The sequence below is a fragment of the Varroa destructor genome, unplaced genomic scaffold, assembly GCF_002443255.2.
Source record: "Varroa destructor unplaced genomic scaffold, Vdes_3.0 BEIS01000006.1, whole genome shotgun sequence".
NCBI classification, from domain to species: domain Eukaryota; kingdom Metazoa; phylum Arthropoda; class Arachnida; order Mesostigmata; family Varroidae; genus Varroa; species Varroa destructor.
Genome location: NW_019211459.1, coordinates 5,380,337 through 5,395,321, shown reverse-complemented (window position 1 = coordinate 5,395,321; position 14,985 = coordinate 5,380,337). Strand labels below are relative to the sequence as shown.

General features: G+C 42.3%; 1 protein-coding gene across 1 annotated transcript in view; it reads right to left on the bottom strand.

Moving 5' to 3' along the window:
• Positions 1 to 2,541: 2,541 nt before the first annotated feature.
• Positions 2,542 to 14,985, bottom strand: part of LOC111253268 (uncharacterized) — a 28,734-nt gene continuing 16,290 nt past the window's right edge. The window contains exons 2-8 of the mRNA XM_022812429.2: positions 7,704 to 7,778; positions 7,362 to 7,487; positions 6,853 to 6,969; positions 6,504 to 6,687; positions 5,782 to 6,061; positions 4,565 to 4,655; positions 2,542 to 4,374 (exon numbers count right to left, since the gene is read on the bottom strand). Of these exons, the coding sequence (XP_022668164.1) occupies positions 3,487 to 4,374; positions 4,565 to 4,655; positions 5,782 to 6,061; positions 6,504 to 6,687; positions 6,853 to 6,969; positions 7,362 to 7,487; positions 7,704 to 7,778 (1,761 nt within the window). The 3' untranslated portion in view covers positions 2,542 to 3,486. The remainder of the gene's footprint in view (positions 4,375 to 4,564; positions 4,656 to 5,781; positions 6,062 to 6,503; positions 6,688 to 6,852; positions 6,970 to 7,361; positions 7,488 to 7,703; positions 7,779 to 14,985) is intronic.

Here is a 14,985-nt window from a genome sequence, read left to right as displayed (position 1 = left end):
ATAAGTGTTTTTTGTATATTTTGTTTTTTGTAAGATGTATGTCTTCTGCGTCCTCTTACAGTAGCAATAACCATATGATTGCTTAAAAATTCTGTAAAAATTCATACCCTTATCTATAATGCGCTCTATTCAGCAGAGAATACCTGAATAATAGAATCCTAGGTATAAGCAGGTAGAGTAGAGATTTTGTTTGAAATTTTAAAAATTCTATGAATAGAATTCATGGGTAGCATTGAATGGCCACTGTTATTCCAGTCCGCTGACACAAATCACCTTCTCATAGAATCGTTTAAGTGACACAAATTACGAAACTGCAGATCCTTTATAAAAAAAAAAAAACCAGTAATTAGTAGTAAAAAAAAAAAAGTTAAAATATCGCCAATATCATGATTAATCATCGTTTCGAAAACATAGCAGACCTATATTGGTAACGGGTTCGTTGTTAACGAAAAATTCCGATACACATTTGCAAACGATAGTTGAATCAAATACTCCTATGCAGATCGTGTTTTTATACACTGATTGAGTGATCTAGAAGTGCTTAGAAATCGGGTGGAAGAAAAGCGTATTGAAATTCTCGCTCTTTGTTGGCCTTCAACCTTTATTTGGATTCTCGCACACCGCGTCTTCTTGAGTACTCCGACGACCTGGAAAGCCCTGCAGCTATGAGTTGTCCTTTTATACCGTTGCCTCGATTTCTAACTAAGGCGATTCGACTAACGCCCCTTTGTGGCTTAGTTAACAGCAGCAGAGCATCAACAGAAGTAGCTTAGCTGGCCTTGTTCTGTACTATTGCCTTTTTAGTTTCAACCAGCCAACGCGGACATCCAGAAAGCTCCTCGACAATCCCTTCCTCAAACTGGCCGAGCTGTCGCTAGCCAGCCACTTACTGACCGCGTCCTCGGTCTGCCTCGATGTTTCCACGATAGGGTCGCGCTGCTCTTAGTGACTAGGCTAGTGAGGAAGGTCGCCTAGCAGACCTCACTAGCCTTTCAGAACCTGAGTCACTTCCGCTCTAGTTGATAGCAAATTATTTCCGTCTGGCAGGACTATAGATACGTTGCTACTGCAGGTGCTGCTACCCCACAGTCGACATAAATGTGAGAACAATCGACAAACCGCCCGTTACGGCCGCGACCTCTTCTCATGAGCTACATGAGTTCACTCCCATTAGACGTGGCACCCAACTGGGCGCAGGAACGTCGCGAGAGAGCTGGATTTCCTGGTACACCTACATGTAACGTCAACAGGATCCTGTTTGACTGTTGTTATAACCTGTGTTACTGCGCCGGCTGTCGTTGTAGTTTTTGTAAGCTTCTTTCAGGATTGAAAAAAAAGCGTGAATAAGCCAGTGAGTTAGTGTGTAAGCTATAAAAACGTCCGGCACCACCACGAGCGTACACAACAGCTGCAGTGGCAGGTTCCTGTCAAGAACTGCGCAACTCATCGAATATTCGCCAGCTCGGATTCTGCTTAGGACAATAATCGCTAAAAAAAATTAGGCACTACTGTCTCTGTTGAGTTCCTGTTATCGGCTGCCATTGGTGAGGCGTCAGCCTTTGCCCATATCTCCTATATCCTTCCATCCCAGAATCGACTGTGCATCGGTGTTGTGGATAACAGAATCCTTTAATAGGCTTGCTGAAGAGCAGATGCGAAAGCCAGTCACTGATGTGCACACAACAGCTGACGGCAACAGGAACAGCGGAATGAGTAAGCTATCCTTAAGTAAATACCCTTCAATGAAGTGCATAGTCGTACCTCGTTTTTTTTTTTCTTTAGCAAAGAAAAAACGAACAGCGAGCGATCTTCAAGTAATCAAAAAACATATTCCTAACCAGTCTGAATAGTAAACGTGAATCGCAGTTGTCTATGAAACGCACTACAGGGCGTATACGCTTGTTGCGCATACATCGTTTGCACTTTGCCGTATACACAGGACACGTAGTTATATGTATATAATTTTGTAATAAAAAAAAGGCCCGTTTTTATCAGATGTATAATATATTATAGATCAGCACACACAGCTAAATACGTGAACTGACTTTGTTTGACCTTTGTACTTTTTTTTTATCGAAAAGGTATCCAATATGGCGGTTGACGCCGTCGCCACTCCTCACTACTGCCGTTGGACGTCGTTCGGCCGTTGATTTAAAACGCATTAGCGCAGCGACGTATACCCCGAAAGCCGTTTAGAGAACGATAGAGTGCAGGTAAAAGCCCTACGAAGGCTTTTTATACGCGTCGCTGGAAGCGTTTAAATGACGCAGTGCCGCTTTTGAACGTGCACCGCGGGAACAAGACCGCAACGATATGGTCATATAATTGAAGCGAAGTGTGCCGTAAGTGATCCGCCAAATGGCTGGTGAACGTTTTCGTTTGTGCTTCCTGGTTGACGCGCCGGTAGACGGGTATTGTCTTTTTTATATATATATACATACACAAAAAAGGAGCGTGATTAATTATTAAACAATATAATGAGCACATTTGTTAATAATACTAGGTGCTATTCCAACTACTTACAAATAATTTGCCCAGGAGTAACTGTGCGCATAACTTCTATTATTATATGTACATGTACATACGCAGTTTTTTTTTTGCTCATGGACACCGTCAATTGCCGATCGTCGTCTGCTAATAGTAAACTATCGTTCCTTCGCAGCAGCCTGCAGCGGTAAATCGTAACCGATCTGGCTCATTGCATTGATTGTTGATTTTTGCCATGAATTGTTTATGTAAATCAATAGGTTAAGATACACGTCATCCCGTTAACTTACAACGGCCGCTAGCTTTGCATTTTCGCTCTATATACAGACATAAACAAATCGTCATTGTTTCACTGCATACATTGTTATTAATATATCAATGCGTATGGAGAAATAGCGCCTATTGTCAGCCTCGGCTAATTAAACACATTTCTTCTTTCACAACCTCTATTAACTTCAGTGTTTCTGCAGCTTCGAAATCAAACTTCATAGCATATTTAACCATGCTGTTGTTTACGTCTACAAATGAAGAATACCCCCTGAAAGTTGACTTGGAACGGTTACATTGTGGTTTTTTTTTTTAGTGAACACCGACATAAACTTCAATTTCGCTAAAATAGAAATGCATAAATATATCTATTGTGTACACGTCTGTACTGGTAAGGATGCTCCATGATGTAGAAATGCCAATCATATCGACACTAAGTTGGTGACCTTTGGCATTAGCCAAGTAAACATCGTAAAGTGCTCGTAGTCAGTAACTTTCGTCTTCATTCAATAGGCGTATATGAAGTTTCATGTCAGCCAAGTTCTTGAAAACATTGTTTTGAAATACGGTCGTACTTTAGGCCCATAAATGCTTAATGCTTAAACGCGTCTCATTTGACAAACTCGCTGGACTCGACGAATATCTGGAACCGGCAATAGATTTTCCTAACTTAAACTAAGTTTTTCAATTACATATGTCGGATTCCTTCACCAGCTTCTATACATTGACCCTTCAACTCATGCTGCATTTATTGCGATTGAGTGCGCTATACGTGCGAAGTACCCAGAACAGGTAAGCTGCTATACATGCACAGCATACACCCAATAGGCCGAGAAGGCCGAGGCCAGCGGCCAAGGATAGAGCTGATAGGCATACAGTTCCATAAACGACATCGCCGGCATGTGCATAAACAATAGCAGGGTCGTCTGCTGTCATGTTGGGTGCAAACGCCAGATCCTGTGCAGCCACTACCCGGAATGAGCCGCGTACACCCAGCGCGTCGACGTTCCTCCGAACACGGACGTTTCTTGGCCGAATGGAGACAAGCTGCTGCTGCCAGTAGTGTCCTAGTCGATTGTTCTCACCGACGCTTCCAGTGCCACCTTGCGGATAATGGCGCACAGCTGAAAAGCGTCTCAAAGTGTTGTCTTGATCCGAACTACTGAATCCAGCGACAGTAATATGCGATTCAGCAGATGATTCCGAAGCGTCGGCGTCCGCCGACGAGTCCTCCTCCTCGGCGGAGTTTCCTTGGCTGGCCTGTTCCGTCGGTACGTATACGGGAGCAGGATCAGTGCTTTTATCCCCATTTCGAACCGTGTGAGTCGATTCTGTAGCTGGTGCGTGCAGGCTGACGAGGGGGGACTGTGCAGTGGCCAAAATAGGTGCTGGCGTTCGGAGCGGAGCGACCAGGGGTCGCTGTGATGGTGGGGGTGGTATGAAGTGCGGATGATGAACTCGAGGCGGTGGTAAAGAAATTGGTACGAAATTTGGTGATTTGCCTGTCGATGTTGTCGTAGGAGGTCGAGTGACAGCTTTGAGGAATGGCGATGGTGGACGCTTGTCGACGATAAGATTCGAGCTGGCGGCATAATGGTCATCAGTGGGCGCATGGCAGTCCTATGGAACGAATCAGGTCATAGTAATTAGATAAAGATTAGCGCTAGCTAATTAATATCGAGATGTAACTAGCATGATCTACTTGCGGTGCTCTCTGTTTGCTAGCGATTTCCATACAACTAACATACAAAGTAATACAAAGTTTCCATACAAAGTAAATAGATCTTAGCCTAAAAGTGAAAGAACATACCTTAGGACATCCATTCCTGCAAATTTCTACGACGCATTGCATTTGTACCTCGATGGTGTCCGGGAACTTGAATGCGTAGAAATGTGAGTAACTGCAATAGGAAAAAACAATATTCCCTATTTTTATTTAATATGAATGGGTGCTAAACCGGCCCGACAGTTTTCTAATCGGTCCTTCCTTCCATTCAAATGTTTGAAAAATTATATTGATTATAGGCTAATAAAATAACTGCAGTTACTAGCGAATTTGACTTTTCAATGTACCATTATATTATAGTTACTGTGTCATACTGTCCTGATTCAGATAACCTGCAACTTTTTGTTAATCACTTGCCGTTACCAGAATAACTCTGCTACGTTGAAAAACTATGTTGTCTCGTTGAGACAACTTTTAATATGTTTATCTCGTTAGTCAGGACTCCATCTTAAGTAAAAAATTTAATTAAATAATAACTTTTTTAATTTATCGATAACTGAAAAACCCGCAGTTTAAAAAAAACATGCAATTTTTTTTATATAAACCTGTTTAGAAATTCTCGCTTTTGCTGAGCAAATCATCTGAAAAATTCAAAGTTAACGGAAGACTGTTGTTTGAAAAATCGTTATTCAATAGAGCAGTGAATGAACAGAGTAGCCTGGCATCCACACCTACGAAATAATGGGGTTTTGAAAATAAAAAAATATATATATATATCTTTGGAACAGGAAGGAATTGTCTCCAAAAAACTTCAGACTGCAAGTCAGGAATTCCCGTAATAGACAACCGGGCTAAGTTCCGCTCGACGGGAAGACCGTATCTAAGAGCAATAAGAAAGATTGGGAATCGCCAAAATATCAAGAAGTTTAGTGTTATTATTATTATTATTCAGTATTCCAAACACCTTACTATGACATTAGCGCGAGGGGAATGCCTGTAAAGTATTAGCTCTTTGATATGTAAACCATTTAATCAGTAATTCTATTGGCGGGAGAAACTTGTTCACATTGAAGCACAGGAACCTTCTGTGAAGACTGAAATCAGTTTCTACCAATGCTTCACTTCGCTAAAGATGGTTATAATTTTTTTTAGTAATATTTTAAAATAGACGAAGTATTTCAAAATATTACAATACGATGTACAAAAAGGACGAGCCGGAACAAGTGGAGATGGTTTATCTCCACAAACAAAACATGACTTAGTACTGAGATGGGATAGCTTGGAGATCGATTTCGGCCTACCTGACGACACTTGCGTGGCCCCCTTGGGTGTCTTTAACCTTCGCGAATGGTGTGAGCATCTTTGGCCTTAACACGCAACCTTCTTCATCTGTTAGATGCAACGGAGGTCTACGACCATCGTGGGCCCAGCAGGATTTTACTCGCATGTCAAATTCAGCGTTATCATCCGCGATAGCCACAACCATCGTGAGGGGTGCTCCTAAAGGTACGATCGAGGATACTTGTCGAGCCCAAGGACCCTTTCCTTCTTGGATTTCCATCCAGCAACCGATGTTATCTCCTGTTAAAAGTACAGCAGATGTAATTAGAAAAATCGGCGGTCGCACTGCTATGTTAAAATGAAATATCTTTCTAATATTTTTCATATACTATTAACTTCGCTCATCCAATTATTATTTGGTGAGCTTACAAATCAAAACGTCAATATATGCCGAATAATCAGTATCCGATTAAGGTTTTACCAATTATGCTTTAATCAGAGATGGTTTCGTATTTATAATTTTTCGAAATTAGAACGATGAACCAGATAAACCACAAAAAAAGCCATTACATTTTTGTAAATATATTTAGGAATCGTATTGGAAAAAAAGATCACGTCTGTCAGTGGTACGATTTACAATCACTATATCATCCCAACGCACTTTACTATAAGCCATAGTGCCCCTAACATAGCCATAGTGATTTTTCCTGTTCAAAGATCCTCATTGATAGTATGTATATACCTTGGAAATTAAGCTCCTGCACTTCAAGGTCTGCTAACTGAATGGTGGGGGATTTTAGCGCAGATTTCTCGTAGGCATCATGCCACTCGCAACGAAGCCGTTTTGCTTCATCCCATGCCTCAATAACATCCTGCCCATACTGAATTACTATCGTATTCTCATAGAAGCTTCCCGCGTGGTCCGGCTGAAAAGTATTTTTTTAGAAAATATTCTTAAATCTAATTTGGTTCTACTGTTTTATATGTCTTTCGAAGTAATCTGTTCCCATATATGATTTATTACTGACGGATGCCTAATTAGAGATGTTCTGTGTAATCTGCAATTTTTAATATGAATATTTTTGGCCAACCTTTGTGCCGCATTTGTCGTAGAAAACGTCGAAGTCCACACCTCCAATAATATTTGAGCCAGGCTTAACGTACACGCATTCGGGATGACCATGATGGCCTTTTGAAAAGACCAAACCCTATAAACACGAGCATATCTCAGTTTGGAAGTTGTATTTAAAAACGCAATATATAATCAAAATATAGTTAATATTATTCCTAAAGGACTTCGACGAAACCTAAACCCATACCATTTTCTTTAACAAGACAAGAAACAACCTAATTCGCATAGATTATCTACGATCTATTCTTGTTTGAATTTTTCCATATCTGTAGTCATATAGGGAAGCTCAAGATTACTATACTAGTAGATATGGTATTCTACCAGCAGAAATTGCATGTTCAAAACCTATTTGGCGGACTGTGTGTCCCTGTCATCAATACCGCGTGTCTAAGCCGGTATTATTAAGTTATACTCTTAGTCCACGCTTAACCTTTGGCTCCCTTGTACACGCAACGGGTTGTTTCCTACCCGAAATGGTTGAGGACCAAAATCCAAATGGACTCGCATGTGTCGCTTTCCACAGGCGACCTGGACATCTTGTAGACGAGTTTCCGGTTCAATTCCGTTAGAGAGAGCATTATCCCATTGGGTTCCCTGCGGAAAGTTCATGTTATGACTATCAAAGTGTGCCTATAATATCGGCATGTGTAAGTGCGGTGCACCAAGGCTACCATCGATGATCTAACGTAAAGGTTGTGTATGCGCACGAAATGTTGCGAGGATATCAATCATGTAAATAAATAAATAAATCAACTGCTCGTTATGAGAAACATAAACAAGGGTATCGTTTGTTGGGCGAAGCCATCTTACCTCAATGATGGACAATTTTGATAAAAGCAGTATAAATAGGTAAATGACGCTTCGTCGTTTTTGCCGCGTGGGTCTCTGAAAAACAAATGACACCAAATGTTTAGTCAGCTATCTCAACGATGCGCTGCGACTTGGGCACACGAATTTAAGACGAATTTGTATTTGTTCTAGTATTAGAAATTTAGCAGAACCTCTGGATCCACTCTGAGGCCCGGTGACGTTTGTATGAAGGCCTAAATGTTAGAATTACTGGAATCGTGTCCGAAAAACGCTACTTTTGACATGTGTGATTACTTCGGATGAATGCGTCCACATGTATTTATATGTAAGAGACACAACCAACCGAATTCTGAGAGCCGGAAGCGCACCTTCCATGTAAATAATCTTTTTTCCTAGCTCTCTACATGCCTATTTATGTTTCCCAACACAAAGAAGAATTGACAACTCTTTATTTTGAAGGGCCTTGAACTCTTGGCAAGGTTGTATGTGACTAATAGGGTTTGATACTCCGTAGGTGTCTCTTGCTGCTTGAATGCATATGGCTCTGAATATGGATCAAACTTCAAAAGCGTCTGTGAGGTTGCGTGGCATTCTGAAGACCCTGTATATATGCAAAAAGGAAGACTGAATATTTCAACCGTTTCAGCACATAGATATTATTCGCAAGCGAATGCTTCTTTCAGCTACCTACGCAGACGGCTACGTTTCATGGCCAAAGAGAGCAAAATGAATAGACTGTCTATCCAACCCCGTGATTATTATCGCGTTGATGAAAAAGACCCTTCGTTAATACATAAGGTAAGCCGTAACGTACACATATCTCAATGAGCTTCACTGCTTCGGAAAAGCTGTAAGGAATTTACTGACAATTAAATCAAATTACCTAAACTTGGTTCCTGATGATATACGTATACTCTTCTATGGAGCAGGATTGTAGAAATGGATTTGAGTCAGACAGGTTCGTTTCTTTCGCGTTCTGTAGCATGCTTGCTTTAATAGGAAGCCTGTGACAAATTTCACGTCGTTGTTCGAGAGTGGATCGTACGAGGATGCTCTCTATTTCGGTTTCCTATTGCCCTGTATATATGGAAAACGTCTCACAGTATGCTCCCGTTGCTGCGAAATAGCCCTGTATGGTCTCTGGCTAGATTTACCTACGGATCAGGACAGCTGCCACAACGGTTGTACGTATTGCGGTTTTTCCTCCCAGGAGGCGGGAAAAGCGAAGCTCTGCACGGTCTCCTTGTATAGACAAATACATTTGTTACCGCACAATCCCAATCGTTTGTTTAACTGCTGCCACCACAGAGAGGCCTGTCGCTGGCGATCTCGACTACTCGTGGCTATGCACCTTCTGCGAATGGTCGGATACCAGTGACAATGCAGAAAGTTCACACGATAATGGCAAACTTCTATTGTTGCCGATACGCTAAACAAAATGTGTGACTCGCGAACGCGAACATCCCGTCTAGCTGTAAGCCGTGCGACCTAAACATGAAGGTCGGAACAGTATTAGTCCTAATCGCAGTACCGTGGCTCACTCATAAAAAACTGGAGATAACAGATAGCTAAAGACAAAATTCTACGAACAGGTGGTACAATGAACTTTTCCTTTAGGAGATTTATGAAAAAAGTCAAGGAAGCACAATCATCATTGGTAGTAGTAACCTAGTTCTAGTTGGTTTTATCTAACGTCGACGCCCGAACTCTACGTAGCGCCAGCAAGGAAGTATTCTCTTAGAGATAGGTACCGCTGGTGTGGGGGATAGTTTGTAGGCCAGTCGCGTGAATTATAAGAAAAGGATATCGGTGCTTTGGGGGAAGCTACCGTCGACTGGAACGCTTTTTAGCTCGACTCTACCTGTCCAAGAGTCATTAACAGCTTCGCGTGAGGCCAATCTAACAAAAACAGAAAAAACAATCAGGCTGGGAGAAACGAGATCCAACAACAATAATATCAACGACCACAGCAAGCAAAATATCTGCTATTCTAGATAAAGAAGCAACATTTACATGAAACGCACAGACAAAAACCAGAGAAAAAAGAAGACGTTGAGCAGGCGTGGCGGCCAGAAAAGGGATACTGTGAAAGTTCCACGGCCCTCCTCCCTTCCCCGCCACCTTCCATCAAAAGCGTGTCTGCCGAGTTATATCGGGCGATAACAGAAAAAGTGGATGAACGGGGGTGAGTGAGGAACTTGGCAGAGATACTGTGTGTGTCCGAGATAACAAAATACTCAAAAAAACAGTTTGCTAAACGGTAGATAGAAGACTTGGATAGCAAGTAGCAATTGACTGACTGATTCAGCGTCGGATTGTCTGAACGAGTGTCGAGCAGGCCCCGATTTAAGCGCCCGAAAGCAAAACATTAAGTGATTTCGTTGCTTTGCATAGCGTTCGACGAAACGCGGGTACAACACATTTGCTGATGCTACCGTTAGAGAAGGGCAGGGCTAGTCGTACGGTGAAATCGAACCAGTGAAGTACGTAGAAACAGTCATTCAGAGCTGATGGCTGAAATTGCTGTAACAAGCATGATCGTGGCTAGCGGTTGCCGTGCCAAACCAAATGCATACGTATAAACGTGCATATTTTGCTCCGTTCCGCTGTTTGACACAAGACAGATGTGTGCGACACGCGACAATGAGTGAGTTTTGGTTATAAGTTATAAGCTGTCAGGCAATGCCACGATGCGCAGTACCCATTAGTTGGGTGGTAACGTAGGCGGTCTAGTGTCAAAGGCGTAGCAACGGTTATTGCGGGTGCAGTAGTACTAGCACGCCACAGTCGTACGCACGTGGTGCGTGCGGTTACCCGCGCATCTACAGTTTAATGTAACACAAAGGGCCAACTGGGTCGATGGCTGCTCCTGGTATTTTGATGTCTGACTTTGCCTCGGACCCTTTCTGGCAAACAAATACGTTGACTTAGGAAAGTGGAATAAAGAATGTAAACGATAAAAACAGAGGCGTAGACCATGGGGGCCTTCGGACAGGGTCCCAAAAATGACAATGTACGAAAAAGCAAACGAGCAAAACGAAAAGAAGAACAGACAACCCGTGATAATGACCAGAAGATGAAAATAGAGCGGTACGGATAAAACTTTGAAGAATTGCGGGCAAATCACCAGAGGGCGGTCAAGTGTCTTGAAAATCGGTACCAGACACAAAAATTGGCAGAAAAGTTGATGACATCTTTAACAAACAGATCTAAGTAAGCAAAGCTGAGAAACGTTACTCCAGGCCATTTAAAAGTATAGGGAGCGGCGTAGATTTAGGGAAAAAAATCGTTGCAAATGGCTGAAAATAAAAGCAGCTTTGTTAGTCGAGCCATCTATATTGGTGAAAAGTACGTGGCAGCGTTCTAGGAGGAGATCTACAGGGGCAAAATGCACACCAGTCAAGCGTTCTTATATTAAATAATAGGGATGCACTGGCCTACAGGCCTATAAACGAGCACGGTTTATAATGGACCGACGGGAATCTTATAAAAATGCTACTTTAAAAGAACTGCTCCTACCGTGCTTCTCGAAAGCGACTGGCGAATTTTTGCTTTTAAACTCCTTCACAGCCAAGGGACAACCTAGTTTCCGAAGTTCTTCCAAAAGTATCGAATTTATTTGATTATCGCACCGCAGGTCGGCTGTAGATACGATACAATAGGAGCATGAATGAAAGACGTCTGCGCTGCTGTGGCTAGCAATTGAAAGATCTTCCTTTTTCTCCCTATTCAGTTATGCGTCCATCCATACGAGCGGGACGCCAGCATCGTATCGAGACACGATCGTTTCGTTGAGTTTTGGCATCTCTGAAATTATCTTCAAATGTGTGTTCACTTACCTTAGAATATACCCGTGAAATCAAATTGCCTTTACATATATCTACGTGCAATTTTGAGATAAGGCTCGCCGCGGTATCTTCCTAGTACCGGCCAAATGTCTGACAATTTAATAAAACGAATCGTGTAAAGGGGTTAGCCTTATCTTTTCCTTGAAGATATTCAGCGAAGTTTGCTAGATTTATGTCGGAATTAATTTCATGCCTGTCTGAGTTCTCCGCCATGATCGTCGAACACTAGCATCGCTGGCCATTTTCGTCCAAACAATAAAAAATAGCTTTGGAGTACCATTGTATATTGCGCTTCTGGAAACATATAGTAGGTCGCTGTGGTTGACTATTGTCAATACCAAGGTCTCTCTCTGTCTGTACTTCAATAAAGGGAATGATGCTGATGATGATTGCCGGTGCCAATCGTGATGACCACGTTAGAATAATTTATTTCAACAAAGCTAAGGTATCGCGGTGCGTTAAATGAAGCGCATATTGATATATGATGGTTAGCTTTGGCTAAAGAAATGCCAAAAGTTCGCTATGCTGGGTCCAGTAACTTCGCCTTCACGTTTACTTCCCCTGTTATTCCAATATACTAGCACCACTCACTTCACCGTGCTTCGGCAAACGTAGCACAAAAACCTAAAACAGAAGCTGAAAATAACGCCTTTTTTTTACAGCCGGCTCCAAGGGCCAACCCATCTAGGCTTGACGAATACCCTCACATGGAGCTCTCCAGCATTTTTCCCCATTACTCATCGGTCGTTGCCAATGGCGTTCTAACATATCTTTTTCAAATGTTGATGCTTCTTCTTCCTAACAGTCTCTGCCGCTATGACGATGATAAGGACTATGTCTTTCAATGCGAACGTCGTGTCATCAAATGAACGCGCCTAGTGAACGTGCACACTGAAAACAACGACGATAACGAAAATTCAAAGGGAAAAAATAATAACGGAGACTTATAGCGTTACGAGCTACAGCGTCGCTTAAGCTATTGCTCCTCCATGTCTAGCTAATAAAAATGACATTATTTTTCGTTAAGTGGTTCGATCAAAGCGTCTAGTAATAGTGGGCAGCAATGATTCTTCTGGCGAGCCGGATGGGTCAGCATGGCGGAACGTTGCCGATTGCACTCCAGACACTGCTGATTCTGTGCATGCAACCTTGCAGCGCGGACCTTTTGGCCGGTCACCATGTTTGTCTATATGAGACATAACATAAGGAATGCTTTTTGTCCGCTTGCTGACCAGTTCACTTCTTCTGCCCAGCGTAACGTTCTGTCCTACCTCGATTGTGAGGGTTGGCCTAGATCACAATCTACAGTTTACACAAAGGATTTAACGAGTATATATGCAATGATCGGCTGTTGAAACGACTGCCGCGTGGTAGATTGATGCCGTTCCGTCAGTTCGCAAATCGCCGCAGTAAGCGCCGTGCGATTCGCTAACAGTCCGCTGTTTCTGCTCGAAGTAGAAGTCGATGGCTGGCGTCGATCTTGAGTAGATTTCGGTGTTGACAGCTATCTAGGTACATATATGACTTTGACGGAACTTTCTGTCTTTGATGGTTGCCATCAATACATCAATAACATCCTCAAGCGTCTAGTTAAAGGAATTTTACTTGTTGTCTTCTTCATTTCTTATAACGTTAGGTTCGGCTGTATTCATAACGGGCACAGCCCGACTTTGGTTGGCCTACATCTATACAAATGTTCTTAGATCTATATTGTGCTCAGGCTACATATATTAACTACGATTTAGCATGTGCTCGGACAATATTGTACGTAACAGCTGGTTAAAAAGCAGAAGTGGTTAACTATGTATTTCCAGTTTGTAGAATTGCTGACATAGGGAAAGAAATGAAAAATTCTGTAATTTCGCCCTTTCGACGAAATGTTTGCCGGCATATCTTTAAAACAAAATAATTAAATCGAAGCTTCGGGCACTTGCGTCTCTGTCCGGGCCAATTTTTGGCGGAAGGCGTAATACGACGACCGACACCATTCCTCCGAACCACTGAAGATGTTCATGTCACCGTTTTTGTGCTTCTAAAAAACGTGTAACATATGTGCTATTGTTATTGCACTGTCATCTAATGAAATGTCTAGCGCCTTCATTGTCTCGACTCGACCGGCACGGCTGGAGTGCCTGCTGTTAGTGTTATGGAAACCCTCTTTGGTCCAGCTGAAAGAGCCTACAGCTAATGCTAAATAAGATGCACTGTTATATTTCTAGCTTATCATTCGTCTTGGTCATCCGCCTTGGCGTGCGATTCGGAAGCTTGCTAGGCGGCGGGAACTGCACAAAAACAGAAGAAGCACCGCTATAGCCTCGACAGAAGATTCGTCCATCTGTCTATGTCGGGACTTCTGCTCGTTTTCCTTTGTTGGATTGTCTGCCTGCCTATCTAGTAAACTGCGATCTGAATCACCTGTATCATTGTAGTAGTACGGTTATGACTTGCCGCCTGTATCATAATAGCCCTAATGAAAAAAAGAGTGTCGGGGACCAAACGAACATAAATCAGGGGAACACTTGTGCTATTATCTAAGAACTTGCGCTATTATATCATACAATTAAGTAATGTTTACGAATTGCTCTATTAGGCAATCTTAAACATATGTGACGGGCATGTAATAACCAGCTGTCAACACCTCGCTACTTGTATGCACTAGACTAGTTGACAATAATCCGCATGGGTCAGACTTTATATTATTACGATAATCTACTTTTTTTTTTTGTAGAGTGCGATTTATCTTTTTCAGAGAGGTGCTTGATACTTCAGCAGAAATGAATGGGGTATCTGTTAGATCTGAGGAGGGGTTTGATGGTGAACTGTAGTAAAAATGTTATACTCATTAAGCAAGTTGTCCGGTTATAGACGTCATTATTCAAGTTCTGTCAATTGTTTTACTGGTTTTTTGATAGCATTCGTATAGCATCCCTTCCTGAGTATACTCATAGCGTAAAAATAGCTTGCGACAATAGAAGTGATGATTTTTTTTACCCAATGATCTATGTAGCCTGCATGGCTTACTTCGGTGAGGCAATCCTAAAAAATAGCGTGTAACTTCGACTGCAGGAATAAACAACTGGTAAGGAATCGAGTGGGCCTCAGGCGCTGGGAAGTCGATGACCTTTCGAATTATTTGAAATTTCACAGTCAGCTTACCGCACGGTCACATTTGGTCAACGTAAACCTCATTGCTTCTTCACTCCTAGTACAACATATTCGAGACGGTTTGCGCCGTGCTGCGAAACTGCATTACGCTACTACTATATTCGCTTCACTTATTAGACATTGTTTTCCTGCGCACCTGACCTGCAGTGCTTTTTTCATGCTATCATCGTTTCAATCCGTGGTGTAGCCAATTTATAGCTTCGCATTATTCCCCTAGAACGCATGACCCCTGTCCATGCATATCTCGCTTTTATTAGGGGTGTCTACCG